Raw genomic sequence first — 20063 nt, forward strand, 5'->3', positions numbered from 1 at the left:
CCTGAACAGCATTAACTAGTTTGGAGCCTACAATTATGCAGGTACCAGTTCTGTTCTTTCCCTGTATGCACAGAATGTCAGATGCTATTTTATTGTCCAGCTGGTTATCCCACATAATATTTTATTTCTGGTCTTTGTCACCTTGTCATTCATCTTCCTGTTAACTCATTTACTGATTCTGAATAGCAGAGGACTCTTGAGTACCTGGCGTGCGCACACACTCCCTCTCACTCCGTCTGTGGTGCAGCCTCAGCTAACCAGGGAAGAGCAGGGGTACGAAAGCAGAGCAGTAACAAGTTTCACCAAGAAGGCAGTTTTGCTCCAGAGCAGCACAGTGCCAGGAACCACAATCCTATTGACTATATCCTCTTTAAAAGGCAGGTGTAATGGCCAAGTGCCGGTACCAGAAGAAAGTCTTCAGTATCTTTGGTACCTAAACCTGGGACTATCAGATATTCCAACCCAGCCTACCTTAAAAGAAAACTTTCCCACTTCTCATACCATCTTACTTGCTGCAAACTTCCAGCCCCACAAAACACCTGTCTCCGAGGCAGTAGATACAGTGAAGTCATGAAACCCCCCCCCTGTAGCCTCAGATTTCCAACATCCCTGGAAGCGCTAGGAACCCTGCCCATTACATCAAGTAGCAATGTTTATCTGGTTGCAGAGGACATGGGGAAATGTAAACCCAGGTGACCCAACTTGCACTTGGAGGCTGCTTACCTTGTTTATACTGACCTGCCTGTTAACAGCACGTCAGTCCGTCCTGCTGCGCAGTCCCTGACGCACTCCAAATGCAAGAACACACCTCTTCTGGGAGCAAGTGGTCAATACTGGTGGTTGGCAACCTAGGGGCTGGATTTGATGGATGAAGCAGATCTGTTTGCTCTGGATAGGGCAGGCAAGCACCAGCTAAAGTAAATCAAAGATACTGCAGCAGCGAGGGATATTTTTCTTTGCTGCAGTTGTTCAAATGTGCCTCTCTGGACTTTGCCACCAGCACTGCCCAAGAAGGAAAATGCCCCTGAACAATCACCCAGCTGGGTGAACACGAGGGGAATGTGGGTCACCGCAGTCATTTAAGGTAAGAGGATCTAACCCCTATTTAGGGATGGCAATTCTAGAGCGCAGGCATTACGGAGGAAGCGTGCCAGGCTATGGCCTTGGACAGTCAACACTAGTACACAGTAGCTCTTAATACACAGGTAAGTCAGATGGCAAAGCAGAGAGCCTGCAGAGCAAGAGCTCCTAGTTCCCCCTTCCCCCCCCCTCCGTTAACTAGGTAGCAAACATCCGACAATGTTCCCTCTAGCTGTAATATAAATACTTGAATTACAAATTGGCTATGAAACAGAGACTTGAGTAAAGCCCTGCCCTCCACTTTAATTCGGTCTTTATTTTAGCACTAATGCAAAAACTGAAGGCAAACGGCATCCTTACAGCCTTTGCAAGGGCTGTTGCATTTGTACTACCCACGTGTCTAAAACCCAATACAGGGATACTTACTCCGTTACCAAGAAGAAAAAAGCGACAAAAACCTGAATTAATGCAAAAGCCTTGTTTGAATTCCACCAGGCAAAGAATCAGTCTGAAAGAACTCGCAGCATGACAACTTGCATTGAGTTTAAACAAATTTTTTTCATATCATGAAGAGAGCAAATGCTGTACTCACATCAACCACCAACAGCATTAAGGGAAAAATAAATAAATTACTCCACATTAGATTATTTTGGTATGTGAAAACATCAGATCACAAACTATAGCTTTCATTTTATTATTACGGAGGTACAGAGTATGTTCCCAGACCTGAGAGTGACTAGTGACATTGCCAAGTCTAATGCATCACAATGCTGACCTCATACACCACCAAGTCTCCACGTGGAGACCATTTATTTCTTGATCAAAACATTCAGTGTTAAAACTATTAAAAGTGAAGCTGAGGAGCAGGGCTGAACCAAGGTTTTCTGGCTTGCAGTCCCAACTTGGAAAGATGATCCTGTAACTCAGCGTGTTGCAGTAATTTAAGACCACTTTGTGTTCACAGCACACAGCACTAAAAAAAGGTGATGGCAACGCATTTTAGATTGTAAGTCACTTGACAATATACACTTTATTCTGATACAAAATTAAAATATTTTAACAAATTTCAATCCATTATGGACTATACTGAAATTTTTAATTTCCATGCTATTTTTAAACTTGTTTAACCACAAGTTCTAAGATTTCAGCACACTGGCACCATTGCTCTTGAAGTCTTTGCCAGTTATTACAACATATTATTCTGTTTCCAATCTTGCGATATTATCTTCTATATGAAGGCCATTTTTTCTTCTACGGAGATACTCGCATTACTTTAGTTCAGGAAAAAGCTAATCTTAGATAGAGATGTCAACCTGTAGCACCCACAGCAGAAAAAGAATCACCCATCAGATATCTGAATTTTAGTGACACTCAAGTTCTTTCACGCTCCACACAATTTAAGGTACACACACTTGTCAGAGACCACAAACCAATATGTAAGCGAATATTCCACTGCAGTGTAGACAGTATATGAAAACACGTTAATGTCTTAAACACAGGAACCAAAGACAGCAAGTCAGTACATCACACAATCAATGCTTGAAGGACTAGAAAGAAGCATTCCCCTTCCCACCTTACAACATTTAAAAGATGTAAGAATTAAGATGCTGCATTTTAATTTCCATGTCCTAATAATAACAAAACATCACATCTGCACCAACCTGGGCCCCTTTTGGGGAAACATGTTTTTACTAACTGGAAGTACCATTTGCTTTTAAGATTAACACATGGGTTTAGGTATCAAATAAACTTCTGTAGAACTGCAGCTTGGGGACCAATGCTTCGTTAACTTTACATCTTTACTTCTCCATCTCCAGCCGCTATTTGTAATAGCGGCCGCTACCGGAAAACCTAGCTGTCACACGGTATTCTTAACTCTTGGAAGTGCCTCTTGGACAAGGACACACTGGACCAAGTACTCCTTAAGGACGTGTTTATCTTTGTCAAGGTTTATTTCTGAACAAATTGGGGTATAAGTAATTGAAATTAAGCAAGTTATTCTAAAGCGTTACAGACCAATAACAGATATTCACTGAGCAGAGAACAGGTCTGCAGCACTGGAGAATCCCCTCATGTGGAAGAAAGGTAGAGCTTTGCTCCGTACACAGGCCTAGTAACGGGACGCAAACCGCTTTTTGTTAAACTGACTTTTCTTAAAATATTTTTCAAAATTTTACTGTTAAAAACTTGTAACCTCCCACCCCACCCTCCCAGTACAAAAAGCATTTGCCCTCAACTGAATAAGCATGAGCGGCACGAATGCTTTTCCCCATTACCTGTTGCTACATAAGATGCCCATGGGAGTTCACAAGGCAACTCCGCCTAGCAGAGGAAAAGCAAAGGTTTTCCACTTCCAGGCGTAAGAAAGCAAAGCTCCTCACCTCAGCCAACAAGCTGTCTGGATACTACACTGAGGAGAGACTGTTACCTCATTGCAGCAGTTTCAAATTTTGGCTCAACCCTGTCTAAGCAAAAACACTTAACAACTTGTCAACAATGAAAATCTCAACATTACTGCAGTAAGTTACTTCCAAGTTAACTTTTAATTGTACATTACAGGGTCAAGAATTTGCTTTCTGGATGTTTACAGACAGCAGGTAAAAAGTTTAAATATTGAATCAGTCTGTGAACATGCCTAAGCCCCAGGTTAAACTGAAAGGCACAGGTTCCGTTTGACTTTTGTTTTCTGAGCAACTGAAGCATAACCAACACTAAAATAGAGACTGACTGCACAAAAATAATGCAGACTCAAAAACGTATTGGCAAGTTTAAATAGGTACTACACTGCCATATAGGAGTTAAAAATACCCTAGACCTGTAATAATCAATGATGCAGAAAAGGAAATAGGTGTTCCAAGAGTTAAGAACCAACATGCATAAAACCAGATCCCCTGAACAGTTCTTTTATCGCCATTCATCTGTAAAAATAGTCGTGCTTTCAGCTGGGTATCGTGTGACAGCATCAGCCTCCACTAAACCACCCTGCCTGAAAGCACCAAAACCTGAAAGGGAGCCCTGTGATTTGTACAGGGAAATACCAACCCCCACCCCCCGGTAAGCCAAGATTCCCTCCCTAGGAGGGAAATCACTCTGTACCCAACGCAAAGCGCCCGTACAAGATCACACGCTGCCGAGAACTGCGACGAACCACTCCAGCGTCCGTGCCTTTCTGGGCTTCTTTAAGGCTTCTCTTTCTATTACAAGGTAAGGACCGATTTCTCAAAACCCCCACAGTAACTAGAGCATGTATTTCAAAAACATTTAGCATCTCTGTCTTGTTGGTGTCAGATGCAGCGATTTTGTACCTGCCAGGAACAGAAGACTCTTGAATAGCAATTACGCCAGCAAGCACCCTTCATCCACAGCAGGAAACACGGGACGACACACGCTGCAATACTCGCTCCTTTATACTTAAGGCTTTCCTTGATACTAAAAGGCTGGCAAAGGAAAGCCTGGAAGGGAATAAGGGTTAAACAAGTGTTTTACTATACACTACAAATCTTACCCAGTCAGAAACCTTCAACTGAAGAGGATGTGCAAGACATTCCCCATTTTGTCAAGCAGCAGCTTCTCATTCAACCTGAAAATTAAAGAAATTACTCTTACCTTGTTCAAAAACCTCCCACTACTCTTTATAATTCATGAAAAATTTTAAAGGCAAACCTTACCTATGCTCATTGCCCTTCCTTTCAGGTCTAAATGCTAGACCTATTTTGAGTCAACTCAAGTAGCTATCACTCAAGGAGGTTCCAAAAGGTGAAGAACTCTTGCTAGACTTTCTTCGATATTTCAGCTGTGATAAGCAGATTTAACTAGCCTTTGGAAAGCTGCTCACTATCAGCACAGTATCTTATGCCTTCACTTTTCTGGAAGTTGAAGCTGTTGCTCCTGCTGCCTTGTCATCCTTTCTTTAATTATGCTGACTTCTCCATACTCAATAGGCTGCTGAAGTCCTGTCTTATGAGTCTCCTTAGCAAAGTATGGATCAAAGAAGTACATCCTAGATTCTTTAAAGCTGGTTAATCACTGTCCTCACGGCTTACACTTTTCCACATCACAAACAACAGCTAAGCTACCCCACCCACCTACAAAGCGGTCACTTACATCCATCTCTTAAAAGGTTGCATACAGATCTTGTTCATAAAGTTTATTACGACACTATTTTTCAAAGTTAACATTGTTGTCACAGTACAGCTACAAGAGGCCCTGTTAAAAAGAACACTGTCAATACATTCTAAAAAAATTTAGAAATACCAGATCAATTGTCAGAAGGGACATCAAACCCATCCTCCAGTTGTCCCTGCAACCAGATGCAGGCCCCGGGTACAAGTCTACACATCTTCTAAGCGTAGTAACGTACAAAGCAAGTCGGTAGTTAGGTGGCTCACTCCCTAGTGAGTTGTGGTTTAGTTTCCAATGTTTTCAAACTCCAAATGGGTTGTTTAAAAAACGCCTTTATTGAAATACAGCCTCCCCCCGCACCCCACGCCCAAATTAGTATGTACAACAACAGAAGCGTTCACTAAATCACCAATTCTTGCTTGAACTTTAGAGATACTTTAAAACTCCACAGAAAAGAATGAGCAGACTTTGAAATCCAGTTTGGAGGCTACCATCTTGACACCGGTTCCTTGTTTTAGTGTACTGCAGTCTGAATACACTCCGATAACAGCATTTAAATAACATAGTTTAATTTTTTTTTTTTCAAACAACACACTCATTTTTCTACTACTTCTTAAAATTGTAATTCATTATTAATATGACTGATTATGCCTTGAGCCATTTCATACATCTTTGCAGATTCATTCCTACACTGGAATTGCATTTACCTTATACTGCACATTGACCCACAAGTGAAACAGGTGTAATTCCAATAGCACATTGTCAAGCGTCTGAGTATTTTTCTTCTATTTGACTGGGTCCCTACTCTTCCGAGTCTGAATTGACAGAAAGCACTGTTCTGGCAATAGTTGAGTGAATGCACATCAGAGGAGAAAAGGGACAGACTGTAGCGCCTTAAATTTGGAGGTCAGAAGTGGCAACGAAGTACAATTTCTAGCCGTATGTGCTGATAAGATTTGCTACTCCAGTGCATCAAATCCAATCGTAACACGCTATCATTCTGCCTGTGGACACTCAAGACCATACCATTCTAACATTGTGGGAAGTGTATCTAGTCAGTAAAATACAACTAGGTTGTGTTTTGTGTTATCTTCGAGCTCTTAGCTGAGCACAGACATTCACAAGGGAAAAAGCTTGAAAGCTATACTACTCAGAGCCCATCGTGAATGGGCTTTTGGAACGCATTACCTGGGACTGTCAGTGATTACACCTGTGCTACCCTTGGCTCCCAGTCAGAAGAATGTGTCCAGAAAATTGCCTAGGGTGCATGCAAGAAAGTATATAGCCATTAAGTTATTGAGGAACATACCTATTACTCTCGCTATGACGCCTCATTTAATTGAAACAGCGCAGTCTGGTGTGAGGGAGAGGGAAACGGGGACAAAGGAAGGGGATGAAAATTCCAAGCCACCCTCCCCAAAGTATAGTTTTATTGAAACAGAATCATTGTATATCCCAAGGAAACAGGCACTTGATTCCCCCCACCTTAACTTCTCGGGAATTACAATAAATATAAAGGTAAAAAGCAAGTTTCTTTTCTCTTCACCCAAGACTTAAGCAACTGCAGTTATCCCTTATACATCTCAAATGAGACGGGAGACAGCTTTAATGTGTCTAAAGTTGGTCTTGTTAAAATATTTATCATGCCTTATTTTCTTGAAGCGCTAATACTAATACAGAACTACAAATTAAAAAAATATGCACAAACCAAAAAGTAATTTGAAATTTTCATTAAGATAAAGCTTAGTTCTATAATTCACAAACACTAATTTGAGTAACTTAATCCTAGTTATACATCTGAACAAACTATAATGTAACATACAGATGTTTTCCCTCTGTATGCCTATGTAACTCATGTCAATGACAGTTACATATATACACTGAGACTAGACCCCTTAAGACTGGAAATCAATAGGTGTTTCTATTGTTAACTTTAAATTAATACAAAATAGTAATTGAGAAATGCATTAATCCTCTCTATTAACTAACAAGGAAACACCCTAAACTACATTTTATTTCTGTTATAGAGTTCTCTGTACTAAATGTGGAAAAACTGAACTACACAAATATTGAAAAGTTAAAAATTCCTTATTTGTTTATTCCTGGTACCACTACCACAATTTACAGGGCAATATACCTGATGTAATGGGAAAATAAAAAGAAAAAAGAAAGACAAAGCTACAACAGATAAAGACCTCAGGAATGTACATCTAATCGACACTACATTGCATTAATCAATAGCTGCACTTTTTGCAAACTGTGGCTATGACAGTCCTGAACAAGAAGGGTTTCCTGTTTAAGCTGCAGTAACTTTTCTGACTATGGATCATCGTTCCTTCTGTGGCAGATTTTACAGTTCCTCTAATGCATTTGGGACGACTGTCTCAAAGTAACCTGCAGCTTTCCTGACAACTCCTCGCTCTCTCTCCTGCTAAGAACTGTAGCCTGTTGAATACAGGATAAGAAAATTATTACTCTCAGTGAACAGTTGTACATTATTAATCATCATTATAAAGATGCATTACACCTACCCTTTTTCTGGTAGCATTTTTAGAATCTTCTACCACCATAGCCCCCACTTCCACTTCCAGATCCATAACCACCTACAAAAGACAGGGTATATTATTGACATACAAGAATAACAACAAACTAAGTCCAAAAACAGCTGCTATACGAAGCAGTATTTACCACCATAGGGACTGCCTGAACTTCTGCCACCAAAGCTGCCACCACCTTTCATGGGACCATAGTTAGACTGCTGTTGTCCACTGTAATTGCCAAAATCATTGTAGTTTCCACTTCCACCATAATTACCTGAAATGAAAATTCGTAAAGTCACTTTTGTTCCAACGCATAGGATATGAAGCATGCCAAACTATGACATCCAACATAAGTGTAAATTTTAATAATTTAAAGCAGAATTGCAAGCATTTTGCATGCTACCTCTACTCACAATGCACAAATAACAGAAGATTCTTAGCATTTTGAAGGTTAGAAACAGGCATTTCACTGAAGATTAAAAAACATTACACCGTATCAGAATATTTATAGATTTGAATAGGCCAATAAATTAACAAAACAGACCAAATTTAAGGCCTCCAAACTCAGAAAAAAGTGTTTGTTTCACCATCATTCTTCCACTGCCCAACACTCTGCACATGCGACAGTAACATGAACCACGAACAGTTTATTTGCTCTGAAAGGCAACAGAACTAACAGGCATGCTGCATACACACAGGAGAGGGTATCACGAAGTATGCAGCAGATTTTGCACCATAACTCCCCAAACTTGGGGCAAATGGTGAAAAAACTTACATAAGCTTTGATTTATAGTCTTCACAAAGGAGTATGTGATCTACATGACGTGAACTGGTATCTGACAGCAACAGCATACTTCAAATGGTCAAACAACCTTCAGAATTCTATTCTACCTCCACACACAGATTTATAGCTGCTGCTTTTTGACAATTCCAGGCAAAAAAAAAAATGTATAGTGTATCAAAGTTAGTTCAGATGGAAAAGAACTTTCCTTATGTAACACAGCATTCTACATTAAGACTGAAGTGCACGACCCATTTTATGAAGCATCATACTTTAGGCATTGTACAACTCAAGACTTGGCTAAGTATGGATGTTTAATTAAAGCTGGCATCTTACCACCACCAAAATTTCCTCCTTCATTGTAGCCATCATATCCTCCTCCTCCACCTCCATATCCACCACCTGGGTTTCCATACCCTGGTCCTCCACCACCACCATAACCTCCTCTGCTGCCATAGCCAGGACCACCTCCATAGTTGCCACCTTTGAATAAAACAAGAGTCAAACTGAACACACCAAAGCTAAATACTGGTAAAGAAAGGTCCATTAAAATAAAATTTTAAAAAAGGCAAAACTAACACACACACCCCCCAACACCACCAAAAACCCACAATAAAACTCTCTCACAGTGTTTTCCTCTGTATTATATTCATTTGCACTTGCATCACTTAAGTATTTAATCCAAACAAAAAAACCCCATTAGTTTATGTATAACCTTGAAGCACAATATTTAAGAATATTAAGAATATTTAAGAATATTCTGGCTCACAGGAAATACGTAAGACATGCTGCTACCACCACCATCCATTACATGTAATAGCTGTCTCTTAACACGGTACTGACAAAGCCATTTGTGTGATCAACCTCTTTATTCCTCTGAACTTCAGTGACTGAAGCAAGCAAAGCCCTCAAAAAAATTCTTGTTTACAATTTTTATCTAGACAGCTTTATTTACATGTGTGTCAAAGCTGCTGGACATTCTTTTCTTCTGAGCACGTAAAGCATATCTGGAAGACTTAGTATTCCAAATGCTGATCTGATCTCCAGCATTCTGATGGGAGTACTTCCACACTGGGAAATAGCTCCGAAGAACTCAACATCACTCCGTGTATCTGCTTATATATGTGCATAATACCCACAAGTCACTACATGCTACTTCCCTCGCATCATGTGCCTGCCCCACCCTGCCCTGCCCCTGAAATGCTACTTCCACAGCCATTTAGTAATTCCCATAGTTCTCTTCAGATGTATTTTGGATACTCATCCAAAACTTCATCGTGAAAAAGATACTGCTGAGACATGAAAATCTCAAGAGTTGATTGAAAAGATTTCTGGTATGTTAGTTGGTCACTGCTTTATTCAGTTTCAGTCATCTGAACGGACACCTGAATCTTCATTCAGTTCTCAATAATCATAAACAGCTGCTGCATGACCTCACAATATGAGGTTATTTAAAGGGTAAATAAAGTATTTTTTTCCACCCATTATGTTGTAATGTACTTTAGCTCTGTACAGCTCTACAATATTATCACCAAAATCGACTTCATTTCTAAGGTGAAGGCAAGACTTACAGCTGGTTATAACATTGGGAAAGGAAAAAAAACCAAACCAAACCAAACAACAGTGAACAATACACTTACCATCACCAAATCCATTGTATCCGTCACCACCCCCAAAGCTTCCTCTGCTCCCACCACCGCCACCACCACCCCCATAGCCTCCTGGAACACAAAACAGATGAGAATGTTTTCCTGAAGATTAAGTGTTTAAGCCAACCGGCACAGGAAGTAGAAAAACAGGAATCACATTCTATAAACATTCCTGTCATTTACCTCTTCCACCAAAGTTTCCTCCTCGGCCGAAGTTTCCTCCACCACCTCCAAAGTTTCCACGACCCATGAAGTTGCCTGAGCCACCCCCACGACCTACAAAATATTTTACTTAAATTACATTAATTGAAAATCAGTTACATAAAATGACCATGCACAACTCCAAACTCACCTCTCTGAGAGCTAGCAGTCTGCATTTCTTGTTTCGAGAGTGCTTTTTTCACTTCACAGTTATGTCCATTTATAGTATGGTATTTCTGAACTAGAGAAAAATTGTGAAATAGGAAAGACAAATCATTGAAAGCAATATGCTGTAAAACTCTCACAGAAAGCTACTGTAAGGCATGACCACACTTTTAAAAGGAACATTAAATCTACTCCATCTCTTGCAACAGTAAAGCAGTTGATTATGCCAACAGCTTAGATTCCACACTGCTGTTCTGCAATCTGCCATTACTCTTTTATCCCGTAAGTCATTTCTCACTAGAGTTACATACCAACAATTTTATCAACTGTATCGTGATCATCAAAAGTTACAAAAGCGAAGCCTCTCTTCTTTCCACTTTGCCTGTCTTCCATGACTTCTATGGTTTCAATCTTGCCATATTTTTCAAAGTACTCCCTTAAATTATATTCTTCTGTATCTTCTTTAATTCCACCAACAAATATTTTCTTTACTGTCAGATGTGCCCCAGGCTTTACAGAATCCTACAACGCCAAAAGTGACATTCAGTGTTTAAAATTATTAGGTAAAGATTAGGAAATAATGTTAACTAACTTACCTCCCTCGAAACTGCTCTCTTTGGTTCAACCACGCGTCCATCAACCTTATGTGGTCGAGCACTCATGGCAGCATCCACCTCCTCCACACAAGAGTAAGTCACAAAGCCGAAGCCTCTGGAACGCTTTGTTTGTGGGTCTCTCATCACCTGCAAAAACATAGGGGGTACTCTACATTTCTGTACTAGGTCAAGTACCTATACCCTTTCAAAAAGCACAAACTAGTATTTGACACTTTACCACACAGTCCGTGAGTGTGCCCCATTTCTCAAAGTGCTCTCTCAAGCTATCATCTGTTGTTTCAAAGCTCAGACCTCCAATGAACAGCTTCCTCAACTGCTCTGGCTCCTTTGGCTCATGGCCCTATAAAATCAAAAATAAAAAATATTTTGAATACAAACCACAGAGCTAAAATTTCACAGATTTACTAAATATTATCTGTGTACATTATAACTACAAGTAGGTGGAATACATTTACATAAAAACAATGACTTCTAATGGGTTTAGACAGAAGCATAGTAAACATTTAATGAGGTGTGATTTTAATTAAAACACTAACTAACTAACAACTTCAGATTGCTCAAATGCAAACAGTAAAGAGATTTCAATGTAGTAAATAATTTGGTTGTTCCCCATTCCCCAGAAGTGCATTCATTCTATGCCTATCTTATGTTCAAGTTGCCTATTGCTCTGCAGGGATTAGGAATGAAGCACTGCTAGAAAAAGGGAAGTTCTAATAGTTTATGAAGCATAATCATAAGAAACTATGAAAAATTTAAGAACACAAGGAAAAAAGGTTATTCTGCAAATTGAGTGTCTAGTCTTTTGGGATATCCATTTTGAAAGGTTATTTTAATGCATTTTGAAGAAATTTATCAGTTTTTAATTTCTTAAAATTGCAAACTCTGTAGTCAGGATAATTTTGTAGGTTGACTGCATGTAAGCAACAAAGCAGAAGCACATACATGTTTTCAGTGTTATGGGGAGTATCTCTCAAACATGCATCAACATGGACTTACAAAAAAAGTGCCTTGTATGACAATTAATCAATGACCAGTAGTGGGTACAACTACTGGAATAATGCTGGTACCTTAACAAGCATTGTAAAACAAACTGGTTTAATTGAAGCTCTTGCCAATATCAGCTATATATAACCAGAACCATTTTAAAATAATATGTTAATTTTCAGAGTCCAGTTTTCTATAGCACAATTAAAGTGGGCTTACAAGTGCATTAGTGCTTCTGATCTTTCGGTGTTGCAGGATTTATTTTTTTTAGTTAGGCAGGGAATACCTCTACATTTGACAGGAGTTTTATGAAAAATTATTTCACAATTTTCTCCCATCCCTGAGACAGAGAAATCTTATAAAAAGCAACCAGATTAAAATCTTTTTTAGCAAGCAGGTACTTTTGTGCATGTAAAACACTTCACAACAAGATGCTGGCCAGCTATGCTGCATACAACTTCAGTTCTGCAGCATGAATGCTAAAAAGGCTTCACTGTTTCTGCTGCAGTGGGTTAGCCTAGACTAGGTGCAGCATTAGCCTGCGAGCTGAACTACATCTAACCAGCCACAGACTTCTGCACATAGAAGTCTTGCTTCAAACCTGAAGATTAAGTACTTTAACATCTGCCGCAGTTTAAATCGGGGGGGTGTGTGTGCGTGCGCTAGAGCTGGTAAGAAGAGCATACATCCCTTTGAGTGCAACACAACCACCCTAAAGAGCAATGAATACTGTGAAGCAATACATGACAAAAGAAAATTTGTTATATACTGCTTTAGGAAACCATCGGTTTAGAATGTTCAGGCTGTACTACAAGAAACAACACCCAAGATTGTGAAAAGCTGGCTGGGAAGTAAATCCCTGCATTTACACCTGCTAAACTTAGCAAGAAAGAGCCCTTGCATTCTCAGTAAGAACTTCCAATTTAAAGCACTAACTTTGTTACTACAGGAACATTATCTAAATGACTGACAGTCAGTAGTCCTGTGACTACAAAGTTTGCTTTCTACTGTCTTCCAAGTGGTCTGGCCTACAGAAGTATTAATAAAAAAATAAATCTCCGTTCTAACTATATGTAAACTTAAGATTTTATAGGGCAACACGCCTACTGTATGCAGAAACTGCTTTAGGTTGAACAAAGTAGTTTTCTGTTGCTAATCATGTTTTTAAGGTTTTTTTAATCTACTAACACTACTTAATTTTTAGCTGGGTTGGATTAAAGCTGGGAACATTAAGCATTTCAAACTGCCCTATGCATGTTAAAGGAAATCTATTATGTGAAACTGTATAGTTTAGACTCCTCAAAACCAAAAAACTTAGGTAAGGAAAAACTGCACAGACCTCTTACAGTTCTCTGAGACCCCTCAGGGCTACAGTATTTTCAGTTAGCAAATCAGACTGCTTTTACCTTAAAAGAATGACCACAGAATTCTTCAGGTCACTCCTGAAAGGAAAAGTGATGTCCTTTTCTGCTTATTTTTATTATGCACAACTGAACTGCCATTATCATAGGGGAGGAAAAACACTTGCTGTTACAGCTTCTCCCTTACTGGAGACAAATTATCCTCAGGACACACCTACGTTAGAGGAACTTTCCACAGAAATAAAAGGCAACATTTTCTTAGGGAATTAGTTGGGGGTTTTTCAGGCATTTTGCTGTCACTAGGGATAAGCACCTCCAGGGTTTTCACAGTACTGTCCTCTATCACACAAGACGTTTTTTCTCAGTCCTGCTGCTGCAAGTTAGCTGTAACGGCAGCCTCTCCTGGGCAGCAAACCTTGCACAACACATCTCTCCCTTCCTCCCTAGCGCAACTACCACAACTGCGTCATGAACAGCAGGTTCCCTCCTACTCAGCCCACACTGCAGACCATCACACCATTCTGCAGTGCTCCTTCGTTCGCAGGGCAGGGGGCAGAATAAGTAGCAGTAAGAATGCCCAGCCTGCCTGCAGCCAGCAAGAAGCTTCACTTCCCCCCCCCCCAAGCTGTTTAAGGGCCTTCCCAAAACATCGGAACAGGCTCTGAGGAGGCAGGGAACTTTCCCTCCAGCCTTGACTAGCGACTTCCTCAAGCCAGAGCTCTGCGCAGCACCGACCGCCTCCATTTTGTGAACGATCTCCTCTCCTCCACCCTCAATATGGAGCCGGAGGGCGGGGCCACGGGGGAGCGGGAAGGCGCGCGCAGCCGCCGGCCCGGAGGCCAAGTCCCAGCGCCGCAGTGGCGCCATGGGAGTGTCCCTGTCCCGCCGCCCCCGCGGCGCGGCGCGGGGGGGGTGGGTGGCCCCGGAGGAGGGCAGGGAGAGGCCGGCACCGCCGGGGAGCCTTTCTCGCCATCAAAACCCAACGACTGGTTCCTCCTTACTACCTAAACCCACACCTCCCTCCTAACAGAGGAAGAAAAAATGGCAACTAGCACCCCCCGGGGCTCCTGTAAAAATTCTCATCTTCGCAGAAATCCCAAGACCTTCTGACAGCGCTGCCGCAGGTACACACTGCCTTTATTCCGAGTTAGCTATCAACTTCACTTTCATATGGCAGGGCTTTTGATTTCTCTCTAAAGGCACAGTTTTCAGGCGGAGTCCTCCCGTGCACTGCTCCAGCAAGCGTCCACACAACGCCTGGCACCACACCTACGCTTGTCTGCGGCTACACCTGTACAGATGAGGCTGCTCTGTCCCCCAGGCAGTCCAATCCTACACAGCCTTCTGAAACCGAACGCTTACAGAAACTGGGGCCCCTCATCAGCTTTCTCTGTGAAATAATTTTCTCTAGAAACCTAGTATCTTTTAAGTACATTCCACGGCAAGCTAGCATTGTAAACTAAAAAGAGCTTATTTAGTAGGCAGCTGAGTGACCCCCACCCGTTTAACAGTCTATCCAAAGTCCAAAGCAATGAGACAGTTGCAACATTCCTTCCAGAGGGACTTTGCTTCAATACAAAATAACCACAGGCTACCAGATACATGCAACTCGGGCAAGGTTTGTTCTTAATTCAAGCGTTTGGGCCCTCCCACATCCAGTAGTGTGTCATTCCCGAAAAAGTTGGTTTGATCTAGCTAAAATGTTCAGGCACCCTGGAAAAGTAACGTTAGACAGCAAACAAATAAAAACAAATCAATCAGAAAATGTCTCAGTTATAACCTATATAAGCATATTTAATAGCCTTGTTGCTGATCTTAATTGAGTTTTATTTTCTGAAGGGTATCAAGCCTTTTTCCCCCCCCTCCCATTTCCACACCCTGCCCCAAAGTAACTAGCTCCCATCCTCCCAAGAACAGCCCCAACATCTTCTCTATACTACGCACCTTATTCAGTCTACGGTATTTCTGCTAGAAGCAAAAGAAAACAGTTATTTTTACTTAGTACAGCCTCACTTTCATTTGCAGTGACTATTAGGCAACCATTTTTTATTAAAAAAAAAGAACCTGTCTTCATTCCCACTAAAAACAGGACCTTGAAGATAAGAAGGAATCAAGTTCCTGCTGATACTCTGAAGATGCACGAATTTCTTAATAATTACACCTTGCTTTAATCACAAACATACATTTAATCAGTCTTGTTAAAACAGAAAACTAGAAAAGCAAAATTTCCCCACTATGTTAAACACCCCACCCCTTAAAATTCTAAGTAATACACTGTAATTTAAAGTTACTCTGCTAATACGGGGATGGAAGAAGGTAGAAAAAAAAAAGCTATGAATTAATATGTAAGATAGAAATGGTTAGGTCTGGGGTTTTTCTTCTTTTCCCCTTAAAGCTAGTTTTTTTAGATAAAAACCCACAATCCTCTCACCTGTGAAGATCGTCTTCCCTTCCTCTTGTAGTCTTCCACATCTCTCTCTTCCTTAATAGCAGCCATTTTGGAAGGGTACTCTAACTCAGCCTTTCTTTAAATCTAGGAAACCTAGAAAACAGGTTGGATAAGTCAGTACTTACCCCAATTCCAGTGAAGCGGGGTCTTCTCCGGCTGCAGTGAACGGGTGTGGCTTCATAGAAGGAAATGGGAGAGGGTTGAAAGTAGAAAACCCCCAGTATTTAAAAGGGTAGAGTAAAAGTCCTCGATCTGTTTTGCTCACAATTAAGAGCAGCCGCAGAACTTTTGCTATCCCAGTAAAGCTCTTTCTACAACTGTCAGAATAACTAGGTACAAACTAATGTAAAAAATGTAGGAAACAGCCTACTGTTTATTACTGTCTTACATAACTATCATGAATAGCACTGGCACAGGGCAAGCAAATTCCACCTTTGATACCCAAACCTGCTATGTAAATCAAATGCTACTTCTCTGGATTTTAAGCCCCTAATTATTTAACATTTTGCAAATATTCCTTGTTAGAATTATCTTACGTGTAACCTCTTATAATCAGTGATCCAGTAGCCTGGAATTGGAACACCAGAGGATGTATTAAATGTTTTCTGTATTGAAAAATACAACTAACACCAGTGCAAGAACCCTTAACTGATTCTATTCTTGCAACATCAGAAATTTTAAGTTGATCCTCAGCAATCTTTAGCACTAGTCATGTGCATTACTTTTGCTTCCAAGTGATGTATTTGATTACTAACCTGTACTATTTTTTACAAACATTTTCCGTAAGTATTAAATTATGTATGTATCATTAAAAAACCCAAGTATTTCACAAGATAAGCTTAGTGAATAAATCCATATCTAAGCACTCAAAAAACCCCCATGTTCCATTTAGCCTTTATTATTTCAAGTTTTCTGAGATCATTAAGTTACTTGCCTTACTGTACTGTATTAGTTATCTTTGGCTACAACTCATCACTACTTTGGATGTTTCTGAGACTTTTATTACAGTAGCCAAAACACAGTACTGTCAACTAAACAACAGGCTTCTGTAAAACTATAGCTGTGCTACATTAAAATAATTGACATTTAACAAGATTAAGTTTGTGGGGTTTTTTGTTTTAGGTTTTATTCCTGCAAACACTGCATAGGAAAATGCAGGCAGGTCTCTACTAATAACAGGTACTGTTATTCAGAGTAGAAATTAATTATTCAATGTAATTCCATGTTAAAACCCAGATTCAAATTAAACTATGAAATCAGAGTACCATGATTCAATGCATTAAAAATTTTAAAGTTTTTATGAAGTTAACATCGAAGTATTTATATTGTCTTAAGTTCCTCTCTACACAATGCTCATGAAATCCTTTAAATCAACCATCAGTTTGACTTACGAGGTACTAGGATACCAAGGGTTTTAACTGAGCCGGTCAATTCCTTAAGTCATATAGAAGAGGTATGAAACAGAATGTTAACAAGTCAAGGCCTTTTAAGAAAGCAGCTGTATGGCAAAATAAAACTTTTGTAATTGTTAAGGAGGAAAGCAATACACCTATTTGAGTACTCTTTTTTTAAAAGTGTGCAATCCCTCTCTCATTTTGTCACCTGCTGCTTCCCCCCATAAGGCTCCACGCAGGCCAACATAAAGCTCTCTGGTAGTCTCTACCATTATGGCCTCAGAAGACCACGATGGTCAAGAGACTTATCTCCTTGCTAATGCACACCCATCAGCTGAAGTGGAACACAGCTCTGCTGTCTGGCCCTATTCCTACCTTGCCTTATGGAAAGCTGTTAAAAAACCAGAAAGCTGTCAATATTAAGCTTCTTTCCGGTACTTAACATCAACAAAATACCCTATTCAACTCTAGATAAGAATATTCAGAACATTTCTACCAGCTGCGTTCAACTAGCATTGAAACAGTTGTATACTGCAAGTTAAACTACAGAACTGAAAGTAGCGTCACAACAAATCTGTTGGTTCTAATGAGAAGTCACTGGGAGATGCCTCATTACTCAAAGGAACCTACAATGCCAGCACATCTCTTACAGAGAGACAAATTGAGAGGCAAAATTAACATTCCCAAGATGGAAGTTTACCTATCCATTCAGAGAATACTATAGACATGTACTAGTCTTTTCTGTAAATAGCTAAAGTTGGACCTAATACAGTATATCATGCCAAACCTAAGGGTTAAAACAGCAAAACAACAGCTTTTCAGCTCTAAGTGTGCTGGCAGTTTATTCCCAACACCAATAGGAAAGTCTGCTGGGAAAAAAATACACAAGGTATTAGCTTCATAACTTATGTGATGGGTTTCCAAGCTTTACCGAAGCATGTTCAACTGCTTTGAACTCATCACTGGTCCCAGTTATCAAACTATTCAACAACACTGAAGCAGCTAAAACAATTGCTCACATGCAAAAGTTATTTTTAGCCATTTTGCTAAGGGATCCAATTTCTTCTCTGCTTTTAAGGCAGGAACAGAAACTAGCATGACTTGTTGGTTTCCCTGTTCTCAATTTTCAGCTTACAATGAAAAGGGTCCAGATTAAAAAGAAAAAACACCCAACAAACCCACACAAAAACTCTGCACCAATTTCACTCACCACACTTGAAATACTTGAGAAAAAAAATATTAGGTTTTGAGAAGAGAGGAAAGAAAAGCAAAGGGGGATATCATGACAGTATTTCTTTTCAGGTAGGGTGTGGATGATTGCCCTAGTCTGCATTCGATCTCCATTCAAGTTGAGGAAAATCTGAACCAAGGTTCTGCAGGACTGCTTCGCCATGTTGCTCACCACGATCATGGCGAGCTGCCACCGAACGTCGTGGCTCTTGTGCATGATTAGTTGGGGGAGTGGAAAAAGGGAAAGAGAGCCTCTGCACTATGCCTTCCCCAACCTCCCCAGGCAGCAAGAGTTCGCTACACGTGCTAATTCCCCTCGGGAAGAGGGGGATGGTACAGAGGGGCTGCAACGTATATCTGCATTCCTAAGCGAGAAGCAGCGTACCACGCTAAACCACCTTAGTGTTTTAGAAGTCTGTGTCTAGGAAAACGAATTGGAAAAGTTATATTCCTAGAACACTACTCCGAGTAGCTTACATGGGGGGCCGCACAGGGAGGACAGAACAATGACACACGCATGTGTGGGACTCGTTTCTCTCAACTCACCCGAATACACGCCTAAGTGTTTCGGTGTCCCCCAGGATAGCTGAGGAGGGCTCTGCTACACACAGCCCTGTCCCAAGCCGAAGGCCAGGTCTCCCCCGCCCACGCGCAGGAGCGCAACGAAATGGCGGCGGCAGCCGCTGTGCCCGCGGGGCCGCACGCCGGAAGCGCAGCCTCGCCCGCATCCTCCCCCTTCCTGCCAGCGGCCGCCATTGCGGGCTAATGCGCAATGTCGCGGGGAAAGCCAGGCCCGCAGCGCGGCAGAAAAGCTAAAAGGAGGCGGCGGCCGCTCCGGGGCGGCAGCGCGAACTGCGAGGGGCACCGTTAGGCGCAGCCCGCCCTCCCCCTTCCCGCCCGGGGCCTCTGGCGGGGACCTAAGGCAGCTCTAGCCCCGCGGGGGTGGGGAGGCGGCCGCTTCGCCTCCCCTGCCACCCTGCCTGGGCTCGGCCTAGCAAGTCCCGCTCCCTCCACGCGACGGGCAGTTACCTCCATTTTGTGACCAGGCTCGCCTCCTTCGGTACCAATATGGAGCCGAGAGGAAGAGGAGGGGGAGGGTGGCGGAGGGATCACGTGGCGGGAAGGCGGGCTGCAGCCGCAGCGCGACAGGGCGGGAGGGGGAGGGGGAGGCCCTTACCGCTTTCTTCTCCGCGCCCGCCACCCCCCGTGAGACCTGGGCCGCGCCAGGCCGGAGCGGCCCCTTCCCCACCGAGAGGGCGGAAAAAGACGGGAGCGAAGGCAGCCGGGGAGGGGAGGCGGGGGTAGGGTAGGGTAGGGGAAGCGAGAGAAGATAAGATATAACCGTGCCAGCCTTCAGTTAAGCGCCTTCCCGCCCTCCTCGGTCCCACGCCGGCAGCTGGCCTAGCGCACTAACCGCCGCCCGCTGTGGGGGTGGCGGCGCGCAGCCGTGACTGGTGCGCGCGGCCGGGCACCGCCTCTCCGCGCCACGT

At 41.9% G+C, this 20063-nt stretch overlaps 1 protein-coding gene across 25 annotated transcripts; it reads right to left on the reverse strand.

Annotated features, from left to right (window-relative positions):
- Nucleotides 1-1758: 1758 nt before the first annotated feature.
- On the reverse strand, nt 1759-20056 carry HNRNPA3 (heterogeneous nuclear ribonucleoprotein A3). Of its 25 annotated transcripts, none has more exons than XR_008823387.1 (14): nt 19916-20054; nt 15932-16042; nt 15445-15468; nt 11373-11495; nt 11135-11281; nt 10850-11060; nt 10525-10614; nt 10356-10463; nt 10164-10274; nt 8860-9006; nt 7891-8016; nt 7734-7805; nt 4586-4660; nt 1759-2053 (listed from the first exon to the last, which is right to left on the reverse strand). XR_008823387.1 is itself a non-coding variant. In XM_056348255.1 (13 exons), exons 2-12 carry the CDS (start codon nt 15995-15997, stop codon nt 7753-7755), a joined length of 1206 nt encoding a protein of 401 aa, XP_056204230.1. In that variant the 5' UTR covers nt 15998-16042; nt 19916-20054; the 3' UTR covers nt 1759-4660; nt 7734-7752. The 25 variants fall into 25 exon arrangements, 22 of the variants coding, with proteins under 22 accessions (XP_056204230.1, XP_056204240.1, XP_056204233.1 ...); XR_008823386.1 differs by having other exon boundaries at nt 1759-2393; XR_008823385.1 differs by having other exon boundaries at nt 1759-4385.
- Nucleotides 20057-20063: the final 7 nt, after the last annotated feature.

The sequence above is a fragment of the Falco biarmicus genome, chromosome 8 (genome assembly GCF_023638135.1).
Source record: "Falco biarmicus isolate bFalBia1 chromosome 8, bFalBia1.pri, whole genome shotgun sequence".
Classification (NCBI taxonomy): Eukaryota; Metazoa; Chordata; class Aves; order Falconiformes; family Falconidae; genus Falco; species Falco biarmicus.

What these genes read in the sequence shown, in the direction of transcription:
- HNRNPA3 (XM_056348255.1), bottom strand. Translation starts at nt 15,997, where the DNA reads ATGGCTGCTATTAAGGAAGAGAGAGATGTGGAAGACTACAAGAGGAAG. An exon ending in GACTGCTAGCTCTCAGAGAG is followed by an intron (nt 10,464 to 10,524) that starts GTGAGTTTGGAG and finishes ATGTAATTTAAG; the next exon opens with TAAAATATTTTGTAGGTCGT. An exon ending in ATACAATGGATTTGGTGATG is followed by an intron (nt 9,007 to 10,163) that starts GTAAGTGTATTG and finishes TTTTATTCAAAG; the next exon opens with GTGGCAACTATGGAGGTGGT.